Source organism: Bombus pyrosoma, linkage group LG16, assembly GCF_014825855.1.
Source record: "Bombus pyrosoma isolate SC7728 linkage group LG16, ASM1482585v1, whole genome shotgun sequence".
NCBI classification, from domain to species: domain Eukaryota; kingdom Metazoa; phylum Arthropoda; class Insecta; order Hymenoptera; family Apidae; genus Bombus; species Bombus pyrosoma.
This window is the reverse complement of record NC_057785.1, coordinates 8054098-8066542: the sequence shown is the minus strand read 5'-3', so window position 1 is coordinate 8066542 and position 12445 is coordinate 8054098. Positions and strand designations below refer to the sequence as shown.

Here is a 12445-nt window from a genome sequence, read left to right as displayed (position 1 = left end):
AAGCAGAAGATGTAGCCGCGGCCGTGACGATACCTACGGTAGATATTGTCAACCATCGTCTCGAAGTCCTTACGGCACCCATCAGCACTCTCAACACTCCCATCAAATGTACAAGGAGGAGGGTATTTATGCAACTGCCGATCCTGACAGAGGCTCGAATACTAGGGGTGAAACGCCCGATAGCGAAAGGTATCGCAGATTTTTTCAATACGAAGACGGGCTTGGTAGCTTGACGTTCGGTAAAGAGATCTGTGCAAATCCCCCTGGCAATCCTACGAGAGTTCCCCCGAACGTGTTCCGCGGTTAGCGTTGGGTTGCTCCAAGTTGCAGCGTATACACGTGCATACGCTACGGTGCATAAGTATTTGAACAGTTGGCGCGATAATATCGAAAGACTGATATTTTCCCCGTACATTAATCGAGTCTCTACTTGTCCCTGTAATTGGGTTCCCATAAATCGATACCGGAAACAAGCGATATACCTAGTATCTTTGATAAATAGCTGACACGCGATCAAATCTATAGAAATTCTTAGAGTTCCAAGATCTCAACGTCCCACGGATACGTTTAAAGTCGCTCAACTTTTTTTATTTACGCTAAATTAACACCAACCATCGTTGTTATTAATATCTACCAACTGTGTATATGGTTGCCTGAGATGAGGTAAAAAACAAATGAAAGATTTACGTAAACAGCTAAATGATAAAGCTTCACTTCGAGCATTATATATTCGTATTTTATATTTTATATTTTATATTTTATATTTTATATTTTATATTTACAATAATTTGCAACTGTTCAAATACTTGTGCACGGTAGTGTGCATATGTAGACAGACTGTGATCGCACGCTCAAAGTATCCGAACGCTCAAAAGTATCCGAACACTGGCTTATTTTTCGGCAGATGTATTTCAATCGCAATATCATGAACGAATTAAACTGCGACGATTTTATTCTTTCTAATCATCGTATACCACTCGTGTATAATCTACGTATAACGGACATATTATTTATAACTCGGTTTAATCGATTTTTGAAAATCAATATGCGTTATTAAGTGCCGAGGTTTGTAAGTTTTGGCCCTTATAAAATTATTCTGCCGTTTCACCAACTTTTTGCCTTTAGATCTTTTAATTTTGCAATTGTAAGTCGGATAGAAAGATCATAAGCGTTGCTTCGAATCGATCAAAGTGTCCGGTTACTTATGAACGGTAGTACGTATAATTCCCATGGCCATGATGAACGCGTATTCAGATAAGGATTGGTGCATGCCCGAGTGAAAGTAACTCGCCGAAATTGCTCGATGGGTTTACGAATTTACGGTTCTACCGATCGAATAGAAATCCCAAACTTCTTCGACCAAAGAAATCTCAACGTCCGACGATCGAAACGGAATATAAATAGACTCGGCATACTTCCGGGCTTTTACATCTCTACGTACGTATAACGAGAGTTGCAAGTCCGTTTTTAGCCAGCTACTATGTACTTGTTCAAGGTCACTGAATGAGCACGATCGAAAGGACCAACCACGGTATAAAAGTATATAAAACATACAGGTATCCCGAAGCTGATGAAAAATTGTACCGTTGCCTCCAAAGTTTCCACGTGACAGGGGCAAAAGAGTAGATAAGATACGATCAGATTCGACAAAATTCAACACACCAACCTTCGCATGCTAATTTATCCTTTTAGTTGCTTGTGTGCAATGCGCTGTGAATGTGCTGCAAATTACGTACGAGACGTCTGTTATTTCTATTTATACTCGCGAATGGCCAGAAACCCGAGTTAAGTTGTTGCAAGCATTCTTTGCGTACATCCGTGGCAAAGTGGCGATAGTGGAAACTTGCGAGTCACGAGCGATACTCGACGAGCCTAGAAGCGACTCTCTCTTCTTTTCCGCAATGAATCTCTTTAAAAAGCAACGTCTACGTTTACTCGACAGGCGGTTATCTGCGGTTCAAGACGCGCTAGAACGACGCCGCACTTATCCTTATCTGAAGATTTCCTTCCTCGTCGATCGATCATCACCTTTACGCTTTAATCGTACGACAAAGCTACCAAACGATACTTCAATTACCTCTGTATTCTATATGTATATATGTATATGTATGTACATACTTTTCACGTGCAACTGTTGGTAGCCGCAACTTGCAAGGCTTCGCACGTGCGCAATAGCTAGAGAAAGCTTACTTTTTACGCAACACATGGATGCGTGTACGCACGCGTTATCCTCCCACGCAGCGCATGAAAACAGTTTTAGTATCATTTTTCGATCAAATCTTTTTAAGTAATTTATAAAAATAATGTTTTAAAGATAAATCTTAAAATATTGAACAACTTAATTGGAATGTCTAATACGTGTTAACGTTTTCATAAAAAATTGGGAATTTGACGGAACAGGGGAATTGATAAAAACCGATATGGAACCGATATAATATTAAAGAACCGAAAACCAAACCGAAACCGATATAGACAAGAACTCTTATATCCATATACAGATACAATTCGATCCCCGTAACTGTTTCACTCAGAACCGATATACAATGAGGGACAAAAGTGTTCGTGCAGTTGCAATGTAGATATAAACAGATCAATATTCTCTATATCGTTAGTTATATCCAAATAAATAATGTCGTGTACATTCATTGCACAATTACATTTATTTGTATAATATTGATTTAATATAATATTAAATGTAATGCACCGTTACGCACATTTCAATATATTTCATAATGTAGAGAATATCGATATTTCTATTTCTATTTCTACGTTTCAATTGTACGAATAGCTTTCTCCTTCGAGAGAAAACTATAAAACAGTTTGAAACAGTTAGGTTCGGGACCGTTTCAATCTCTGCTTCGACGAAAATGGAAGACGACGTTTTAGCATTGAACTTGGTTGAGAAAATCGGTAACGCGTGCATACACGGCACAGTTGTATACGCGCGGATTCGTGTGTTAAAAAAGGAAATGAAAGGTAAGTTTGAGCGTGGGAAGGGGGAAGGGAAGAAGGATTAGAAGCTTATCGGCGGGTGTAAAATCCGCGTGTCCGCAGCGTGTGTATGCAGCATTAGTGGTCGTGGAATAGATCCAATGGGCTCGTGTAATCTTGTTATTTTCTAGTGATGCATTTATTCAAGCTCAACAACTAGCCCGACGGACTAGTGTGGACGGAGTGCAACACCGGCCACCACAGCAGCCGCCGCCGCCGCCGCCGTCACCGCCGCCACCTGCAATGACTGGTAGCACGGTGCAGTTGCTACAGCTGCATCATTCTCAACGAAAGCATCGTCAACCGCAGCCGCAGCAACAGCATCATTGCCACCATCACGCGCAGCAGTCGCAGCTCCAGCAGCAGCAGCAGCAGCAGCCGCCGCCGCCGCCGCAGCCGTCGTCGCAACAACATCAAGGTCAACACCAACAACAACAACAACAACAACACCACCACCAACTGCCGGTGGAACAACTGCCAATACAGCAGCGCGGCTATTATCCATCCCCACCCCACACTGATAACGGTCTCGATAACGACGAGACTGAAAATGCTCAATCCCACCAACAAAAGCTCCCCGACGTTCGTGGAATCGATGTTAATCACTTGCCTAATATTAACAAATGCCCACTAGACGATAATTTTAGTCTAGATTGTAACATAAATAATGGTTCCCCTAAAGAATTAAATACCAACAACACTAGTGATAACGAAAATACTGCCCTACTGCCCCCTTCGCATTTTCCTGAGTACAAGCATTGATAATTATTAATCGATGACAGATAGTGTCTATAAAACATAGTGGTGTGATTTAATCTTGAACTCGCATTTTATACTGAATAGTGTAAATAACGATAAACTATTGATCGCAACATCAAGAACAACAAAAACAACGGCAAACAGGTATTAAATTATATGAATTAAAATAATCTATATGAAATGTTTATTAATAAACATTAGTAAAACGATTTACTCGAAGAAACGCATCGCTGTTATTCGTGTATGTCCCCCTTTCCAAGTAAAATATCTTGGACTATTCGTCCGGTGGATCGATTCAAAAGTGTAGAACGAATTTTAATCAAAGCAGGATAACGCCAACATCTCTCTTTTACTGATTGTTCTCTTTTACTGAAACGCTCTTTTAACTGAAATCCTGCTAGCTAATAGGATACCCGAAACCTAATACGTCCTCGGCTTACATCGCACTTTGAATAGTATTGTAAATGCTTTCCTCCAAAACTAATAACTCTGGCTTATACTCTCTCGCCCGCCCACCGGATATTTATTCCCAACTTATTTACGATCAATTTATAGTTGATTGTTTTATAGCTGATTGTACGATATCCGAAAAATGGGAAAATTAGTCGAGTCTATCCCATCTTTTCTCCCTTTTCTCCCTCTAATCTTCTTACAATCAATCAATTCCTGTTTCTTACGATCAAATATATATATATATATATATATATTACGAGGATAAATATCAGTTATTAAATCTGGTTAGCAGGTTAGTGGTGCGTATCTTTTTAATCTATATCGTACATTATCGGTTACTTAATTGGGTTAGGCCTGAGGTTAGTAAACTCTGATAGTTGTTTTATGTGTCCTTTGCTGTAATTTGATATCTCTTCTTCGACTATATCGTCAAATTGCTATGTATAATATCGTTGAGAACGAAAGGTGTCACATACGTTGCGTAATGTCTTTGATTGATAGCTTTGGATCATTTTATTGTTCGAATCGCTAGCTGTATTCCATAACTACGCACGTATATACTATACGACCGGACTGATTATATCTTTATTTTTGATCGAATTCACGGACGCCTCTTTCTTTCCTTTCTTTCGCCAATATTATCTCGTCTTGTTATAAAAACGTATACAGAATGCGTATAAAGGATCCTAGAAGTTTACATTTCTATTCCATCGATTTCCCCGTGAATCAGCTTCTCAAAATTTCTTCTTCGAAACATTGCTTATGCGGGAAAAAAGTAAAATAGAAAGAACGAATACACACTCACCGATCGTAACTGATTCGTTGCAAGGTGTTACGGATCTTGAAATTTCCACGCAATTCGAGCAAAAAACTGGTCCTTTTTCTTCAAACAACGATCTTTCAAATCGAACTTTCAACTCGTCATTCGCGAACATGCCGACACCACATGTGGAACTTTCGATACCCGCCACCGTTCGAGAATCGCAGGTGGCGTCCTCTTCGTTACTTGCGTAACCAACTTCAGGCTCTTCTTTACGATTTCATTTTTATCGATCACGATCTAAACTTTTAAATTCATATTAATTCATATCATATCAACAAAACCGATTTCCTACGAATAAGAATTGTAAGTGATACCAATATTGTAGCAGAAACAAAAACTACCTTCTTGTTTTTCCCTTACGTATGTGAATACATATGTTTTCGTTTACTACTAAAAATCCAAAGAGACTTACGTTTTTATCTCTTCATAAATTTTACAAAATTGTCAATTCTTCTGACGAATGATCTTTTAATTTGCTCTTTAATTCCTATTTTAACGACAATCTCGCTACAAAATGTTCATCCTTCAACAATTGGATATTATGGAAAAACTGTCGCATACATTTTAGGTAAGATTTTTAGTGATCCTACAAATGTTTCTCAATTTGTTTACAAAGCCCGAAAGCTTTTTAGTCAAATTGCTAAGCTTCATCTAGCAGTGGATTGATAAGCACATCGAGTCGCACATGTATGTGCATGTGACAAACAATCCGAATCACTTTGAACAAGTTTCGATACAGATCGACAAGACTTCCATGACTTTCAAAAGTTTCGAGCTATCGAATTCTATTCGAGGTGATTCGAATTTTAATATGTAATTTTGAAAAACATCGAATCGTTTCGAAACTGAGCTTCCTCACTTCGCGATATTCGTATGCAACGACCCCGTGCATAGTTACCGTTTTCACCCAAGGATGGCGTTAAATGTAAAACTAAAAATTACTCAATGAAAATACCTATCTAATGGATTGCACTGCTATTTGACTTAGCAGTCGATTTGCAGAACACATTTGACGACGTTAGGAGCTTGCTCTTATCAGACCTCCCGTGTACCTCAGTCTGAAGTCAGATGCAAAGCATATATTATGTACATGCATATGTTGTTATGTATGGTGTACAATGTTAACGGTGTTCAAGTCGATTAGCTAGAAGCACTGTAGCACCAGTAGGTACTTTCTCGGGTTACATCGTACCAGGAGATAATTTCAATTGGAATCGCGGTCACGCCGATCTTCGTTTCTTCTCGCGTGAATCGGAATTCGAGAACAGAGTGGTCGATGCCAAGTGCGATAAGGCGAATAGTTGATAAATTTGATCAATGTTACATGCACCTCCAACAAAAACAACAAAACATGCCTCCGATACGCTTGTGAATTGACTGCACGATTCATGCAGATTCGTCGTTTAGTTAATAAAGATGTGCGTCACAAAAGTTTGAGCCTCACCGTACAATGCAGTCCATTTATTGGACCGGAAGGCTGCTGTCTCGGACGATATGGAATGGCATATCAAATTATACAGCGTGCGCTGATACTAACGTGAATAAACGCCGCGAAGCATCTTTCATTTCGGCTGTGTGTGGCTTTCCGAAAGATTTTACACGAGGACGTATACGTAAGGGACAGTTCGGTGATGACGCTTGGTTTAGTGCCAAATTCAAGACTGTCGAAGTAATAGGTAATGTTAGTCTGTCAGACCCATGGAAAAACAGTCCTATCGTTGCAACGCGTTGTCCTGCATTCGCACATGACTGATAGTTTACAAAACTCCTAGATGTTTTACGTTTTGTACTTTTTCTTGCCGTTCCAATTATATCCATCGATACCAATTCTCTGTCAAAACATAAGAATCTTAATCTCGACTATTACTGTCAGACATTTTCTCGTCTAGTAGAATTTTACAATTCTTCCACCTTTTTAGGCGTAGCGGATGGTGTAGGCGGATGGAGGCATTATGGAATCGATCCGGGAGAGTTTTCTAGTTTCCTCATGAGAACTTGTGAAAGACTGGTCTCTATGGGCAGGTTCACACCTTCTGAACCAGCTGGTTTATTAGCACGTAGTTACTATGAATTACTAGAAAGTAAACAACCCATATTAGGTATTAGAAGCAACTTGTGGTTTACACATTTTTTTTTTTTTTTTTTTTTCATATTTTGTGAAGATTCTATGTTTCCAGGGAAAAGTGAGAAACAAGATTACATTGATGTAATTAATGTAATGTGTTGCGTGGCTTTTTCAGGTAGCAGTACTGCATGCGTTATAGTTCTCAATAAGGAGACAAGCAGCATTTGTGCAGCTAATATCGGTGATAGCGGCTTTGTAGTTGTAAGAAAAGGAGAAGTAGTTCATCGTTCTTCCGAACAACAACATTACTTTAATACCCCGTTTCAGTTGTCTCTTCCACCTCCAGGACATTCTGGTCTGGTGCTTAGCGACAGGTATTATGCTTAGCAAGCACATTGTCAACTTACATTATGTATTTAATATAACGTTTCGTTAACATACCGCCCTATTTACAACATTGTATATTTTAATTATAGTCCAGAATCTGCGGATACTTCGAGTTTTGGAGTTGAAGATGGTGATGTAATTCTTTTAGCAACAGATGGGGTATTTGATAATGTGCCTGATCAATTACTTATCACGGAAATGCGTAAAGTTCAAGGAGAAAGAGATCCTACTAAGATACAAGGAGTTGCCAACTCGATAGCCTGGATGGCTCGTAGTTTAGCTTTTGACGGCGCATTTATGTCTCCATTTGCACAAAGTGCTAGAGAGAACGGAATTGACACTATAGGTATGTAAACCATGTCGTTGTTTAAACTACCATATATAATTATTTCAGTGCCGACTTCGAATGCGTAGTCTTAATATTTTCTAGTTATAGAAACACAGAGTTCTTAATAAAAAATATATTCAATTTATTCGTACCATACATTTCACAATTTTTCTTATATATCTTATGCATGTACAGAGTGTTGTTTACTTTGGTAAGAACTTTGTAACAAAGCAATTTCCCTTCTGTACTTTTTTAACTGCTTCTTCATTCTTACAACTAGAATAAAAAGCTTGTACAAATATGCTGTTTTTTTCCTTCTTCTTTCTTCCCTTCTTTCCTTTCTTTTCTTTTTTTTTTGTTTTTTTGTTTTTTACTCTTCTTTTTTTCATTTTCTAGCAAACAAGTAGCTATCTCTCAAAGTAAACACATTGATAGTTCAAAAGGGATTTTATTACTAATTTGTTTAAATAGGATAATCATTTCACTTATTGTAGGATAAACAAAACTAATATAAACATTAATGTGTATATCCAAAACATGTTTCTTCTATTTTTTAGGTGGTAAACCAGATGACATTACAGTGCTTTTAGCAACGGTGGCAATATAATAAAGTATGTACAATAGAGTCTTGATCATTGTATTATAGTCCATGTCATTGCGTATATGTACCTAGTTATACATCATAATATCTCGTTATGATAATCATTTATTATTTAAATCTAAATAAATGGTTTTGTAAATCATTTCCCACCTTAATTAATTTTTTCTATAACCACTATAAAAAACGTTATCTTTCAAAAAGAACATCGATGATTAAACTCATTTTTTCACTAGCAGAAATTTGCATGTAAGTATACAAATTTGTTCAAATATATATATGCAAACAAGAAGTTACAAATGTTGTTACTTTTGCGAACGGTAACAGTACATATCATATGGCACAATAACATAATAATGCGACACTGTAATATATTATGAATAAAAGCTATGTATCTCGTTGGATTAAATATTCAAAAAATTATAGTAAAATTTCACGAATGGTCATATAAGAATAAATGTATTTAAAGTTCAATTGAGAATTAAATGCATTCGATCTCTTATACTACTATGTATAGACTAATAACATGAATTTATACAATAATAATTTCAAACTAAATTGAACCATTTTATTTCATCGTAATGGTCATATAAATAACAGTTTTACTTAATATTTACAAGAGGGATACTATCTAGTTAAATCCCCGAGGCTTTCATGGCCTGGATTCTTGCAGTTAAAATTGTTAAAGTCTTCGGTATATTAACTGCGTTCTTTTGGACGATATAACTACAACTTCCACACTTACAGTATACTTAGAGTATAAGATATATTTTTAATTGCGCTAGCAACAGAACATCGCTTATTTTCCAAAAGGACGCGAGCTACGCGCGCAAGTCTCTCACAGTTTTAACTACCCTCTAACTTAGTAAGTAATACATAATCGTTCAAGTGGAAATTCTTTGTAATACTTTGGCTTTTTGCCGATGTACACATTGTCATACTAAGTTTAACAAATGTATTGTTTTATTATATACTAGAATGCAATCATTTGATAAGTAATATGAATACATCACAGTATAACATGTAATATGATATTCTAAGTTCTAAATCGAGCAATCAATTGACGGTAAGGATCATTAGTTTACTAGGAGAAAACAGAAAAATGAAAACAACTACATTTACCTATGAACTACCAACTGTCTTTGTTGATTTACTAGCATCTTCTTTTCATTCTTACTCGCAAATTATAAACATCACAAAAAAGGAATGCCATTTTATGTTTTATTTTGAAATTAAACAACACTATATTTTATATTATTCTTTATCAAATGCCCATGAAAAAAGAAACTGTGATGTATTCTGTTATTTACAACATTATATATCTTCAGGCATGGTATCAAATGTATTATTACATAATTAAAAAAGACTGGAGGATTATTTATAACAGGAGAATAAATAAAAGTATTTACATCATTCGATTATGTAAGATTTTTACAATAGAATCTTTTGGAATCAGGGGTTTCAATTTTGTGTCTCTGCAAACATTAAAAATAGTATTTTATACTCTAGTATACGAGTCCTTTCTTGTTTAACAAAATGTTACACAGCGAAAATCTAAAAATTGTAATTTTCTATTTTCAGTTAAAATTGTATATTGTATCAGGCACAAGATTGTAGTAAAAATTCATGCTGTGCATAATATAATTATTACGAAAACAGTATTTAAACGAATTTTATGATAGATTAAATACTCACTAAAATGAAGTTTCAAAGAAGATTCAGAGTAGGACAGTTAGCATTGTTTTCATGAAGATATCTCAAACTTTATACAATATAGAAATTTCGCAAATTATATCTGATACAATCTATGTTAATTAATGAACACAGATATACCCCAAAATATTTCGTTTTTAACATATATGTTATCAATATGAAACTTCTTTGTATTCTCGGAAAATCGTAAGCACTATAAATATATCACAATAGTCGATTATTTGAGAAATACTGTTTTCATTTATGTATATTACTTGCATAATATATTCTGAGATACATACAGAAATTTTTTTGTAGAAAAATTGTAACCCCTGTAGAAAATTGGAAGTCTTATCTTTGTTATAATTTTTCCATTATATGTCACATAATGTCAAGGCTGCAAATGTTTAGTACTTTTGTTAGTGACTGGGAAAATCAAGGAACAATGTTGTATATGTAGCAGTGTAAAAGTTTACTTGATATGCCAATTGGTAAGAGATGGTTTGGAAGCAGGACCTTGAATTTAGAATCATTGCATATTGGCTTCTTGACCCCAATTAAATCCACCGGGACGATCTTCTGGCGGTGGAGTATAATCTGGATCTTCTGGGTGTGCGTCAAACAAAGTCTTACTGTGAACGAACAACAAACGATAATATCGCATTTACGACATATAATCTGGAACGATAACCCTTTTATCCAAGTAACTTACAGTATTTGTGGAGTTTTAAGAACACGGAAACCTCCTCGTAAACGCGGAAATACATCTTCTGCAAAGTAATACATATGTCCCACAGCCATTCCGACTAGATCGACCCAAATTGTATTACCAAGAAGTACAGAAAACCCAAGAAGCACCCAAGGCAAATATGGCGCCTATTGATAAAAAAAAAAAAAAAATACATTTAAAAGCAATTCACTCTTTTTCCCTCTATAAAATAAGAAATTAAAAACTTACTTGGAAATTTAAAAGTCCAAAAAAGTTTAATCTAACAAATGGATTTCTCCGAGACCAAACATAAACCAACATAACTGTCAATGCATGGCCCAGGAATAATAAATTAACAAAAAATGCAAATGTCTATAGTAAGCTTAGGATAATTACACATGATACAATATATTGGAGTTTAATTTACTTTCTCTGTAATTTAATTTAAGAAAGACAATAAATGAAGTGTTAAAAAGGATACAATCATACATATGCCCCCAAAAATGAACATCATTACAAAATCAGCTGTCCTTCTGCGAAACGATCCTTCCTCTAACATTCGACAGTACCGATAAGTAAAGATCATATTGAAAAGAAAATTGAAACCCATATTCCCAAAGAATAAAAACGTAGTTATCAATCTCCATAGCTGGAAGAATATTTATATTACAAAAGATAATAATCGTAAAATGCACAAAGCTGATGCGAGGCTAAGGAGCAGTAATTAATAGATACTTGTTTACCTGATATTGTTCAATGATCAACGTGGGATTAAAATACAATCGAAATGGCGATACCAAATCTAGTTGCTAAAGTGGGAAAATAAAAATAATTTGATAATTACATATTGAAAATGGCATTTTGCAGATATAAAACTATCTTATGAGAAAAACATTTTACAAACCACAGCAAGGGACGTGATGACACAAGCTGTTGTGTAAGCTCGTGTCACCACAGGTATTTGCATGTACTCCTGCCGGAAAGTTTGATAGGCCATTGGTGTATCGTTACGATCTGTACACCTAAAGACCAATTTCTTTTCCAGACTCTTCGCCCTTATTTTTTATTATCACATGTTGCTCATTACTGTGCGTTATCTAAATTTAATCATTACCCACATCACGACAAATTTGTTATGTTCAGTTTTGTACACGTAATACGTGAAATTCGTTATAATCGAATAACACGAGTCTCGATTTTACATGGTTATCGATAGAAGTTTCGTGGGCTTTTCGCATTCGTGGAAATGTCGCCGAGATGTAACACTTATTAGTCGAACTTATTTAATTACACGTTTTTGTAGTTACGGGAGAAGATTTTTATAAACACGAAAAGATTTTCATGTCCCTGATTCTTACAATTCAAGTTTACGATAGTTTTGTTAATCTCATGACTAAATTTGAAAAATCTACAACTAATTTACTCACGTTGATATATATTTTAATATATTGTTGTATTTTAGCAAAACATTTAATAAAACAGATATACAGGCTATTAATTTATAACATTTAAATTATCGATTTTTAACATTCAAGCTATTCATTTATAACTAGACCGTGAATTCCTATGGAGGTTCTATATTTGAGAATATGCTTAAAAAATGTAGAACCTCGATAGAAAACTATTTTACCTATCGAGTA

General features: G+C 35.6%; 3 protein-coding genes across 26 annotated transcripts in view; 2 read left to right on the top strand and 1 right to left on the bottom strand.

Moving 5' to 3' along the window:
- LOC122576346 (disintegrin and metalloproteinase domain-containing protein 11) overlaps window positions 1-3973 on the top strand; it is a 74980-nt gene extending 71007 nt beyond the window's left edge. For 13 of the 17 annotated variants that reach the window (XM_043746516.1, XM_043746501.1, XM_043746502.1 and 10 more), the window contains 2 exons: window positions 1-189; window positions 3123-3973. In XM_043746516.1, the coding sequence (XP_043602451.1) occupies window positions 1-189; window positions 3123-3753 (820 nt within the window). In that variant the 3' untranslated portion in view covers window positions 3754-3973. The remainder of the gene's footprint in view (window positions 190-3122) is intronic. The other 4 variants (XM_043746505.1, XM_043746517.1, XM_043746514.1 and 1 more) reach the window with 4 other exon arrangements.
- A 2046-nt stretch (window positions 3974-6019) lies between these two features.
- LOC122576354 (protein phosphatase PTC7 homolog) lies at window positions 6020-8549 on the top strand. Of its 3 annotated transcripts, none has more exons than XM_043746536.1 (5): window positions 6020-6702; window positions 6946-7083; window positions 7267-7465; window positions 7568-7824; window positions 8364-8549. In XM_043746536.1, the coding sequence occupies exons 1-5, from the start codon at window positions 6477-6479 to the stop codon at window positions 8411-8413; spliced, it is 870 nt and encodes a 289-aa protein (XP_043602471.1). In that variant the 5' UTR covers window positions 6020-6476; the 3' UTR covers window positions 8414-8549. The 3 variants fall into 3 exon arrangements, with proteins under 3 accessions (XP_043602471.1, XP_043602470.1, XP_043602469.1); XM_043746535.1 differs by having other exon boundaries at window positions 6946-7107; XM_043746534.1 differs by having other exon boundaries at window positions 6022-6702; window positions 6946-7125.
- Window positions 8550-8950: 401 nt separating this feature from the next.
- LOC122576355 (derlin-2) lies at window positions 8951-12365 on the bottom strand. 6 transcript variants are annotated; one of them, XR_006319715.1, is made up of 8 exons: window positions 11710-12365; window positions 11549-11614; window positions 11287-11454; window positions 11055-11177; window positions 10809-10972; window positions 10573-10728; window positions 10399-10493; window positions 8951-10310 (listed from the first exon to the last, which is right to left on the bottom strand). XR_006319715.1 is itself a non-coding variant. In XM_043746537.1 (6 exons), exons 1-6 carry the CDS (start codon window positions 11800-11802, stop codon window positions 10626-10628), a joined length of 717 nt encoding a protein of 238 aa, XP_043602472.1. In that variant the 5' UTR covers window positions 11803-12364; the 3' UTR covers window positions 8951-10625. The 6 variants fall into 6 exon arrangements, 1 of the variants encoding a protein (XP_043602472.1); XR_006319716.1 differs by having other exon boundaries at window positions 8951-9958; XR_006319713.1 differs by having other exon boundaries at window positions 8951-10493.
- Window positions 12366-12445: the final 80 nt, after the last annotated feature.

Coding starts and splice junctions, on each gene's coding strand:
- LOC122576355 (XM_043746537.1), bottom strand. CDS start 11,802: ATGGCCTATCAAACTTTCCGGCAGGAGTACATGCAAATACCTGTGGTG. Junction 11,615..11,709: donor TCATCACGTCCCTTGCTGTG/GTTTGTAAAATG, acceptor TTCCCACTTTAG/CAACTAGATTTGGTATCGCC. Junction 10,973..11,054: donor TTGGACTTTTAAATTTCCAA/GTAAGTTTTTAA, acceptor TTTTATCAATAG/GCGCCATATTTGCCTTGGGT.
- LOC122576354 (XM_043746534.1), top strand. CDS start 6,477: ATGCAGTCCATTTATTGGACCGGAAGGCTGCTGTCTCGGACGATATGG. Junction 7,126..7,266: donor AAGTAAACAACCCATATTAG/GTATTAGAAGCA, acceptor TGGCTTTTTCAG/GTAGCAGTACTGCATGCGTT. Junction 7,466..7,567: donor GGTCTGGTGCTTAGCGACAG/GTATTATGCTTA, acceptor TTTTAATTATAG/TCCAGAATCTGCGGATACTT.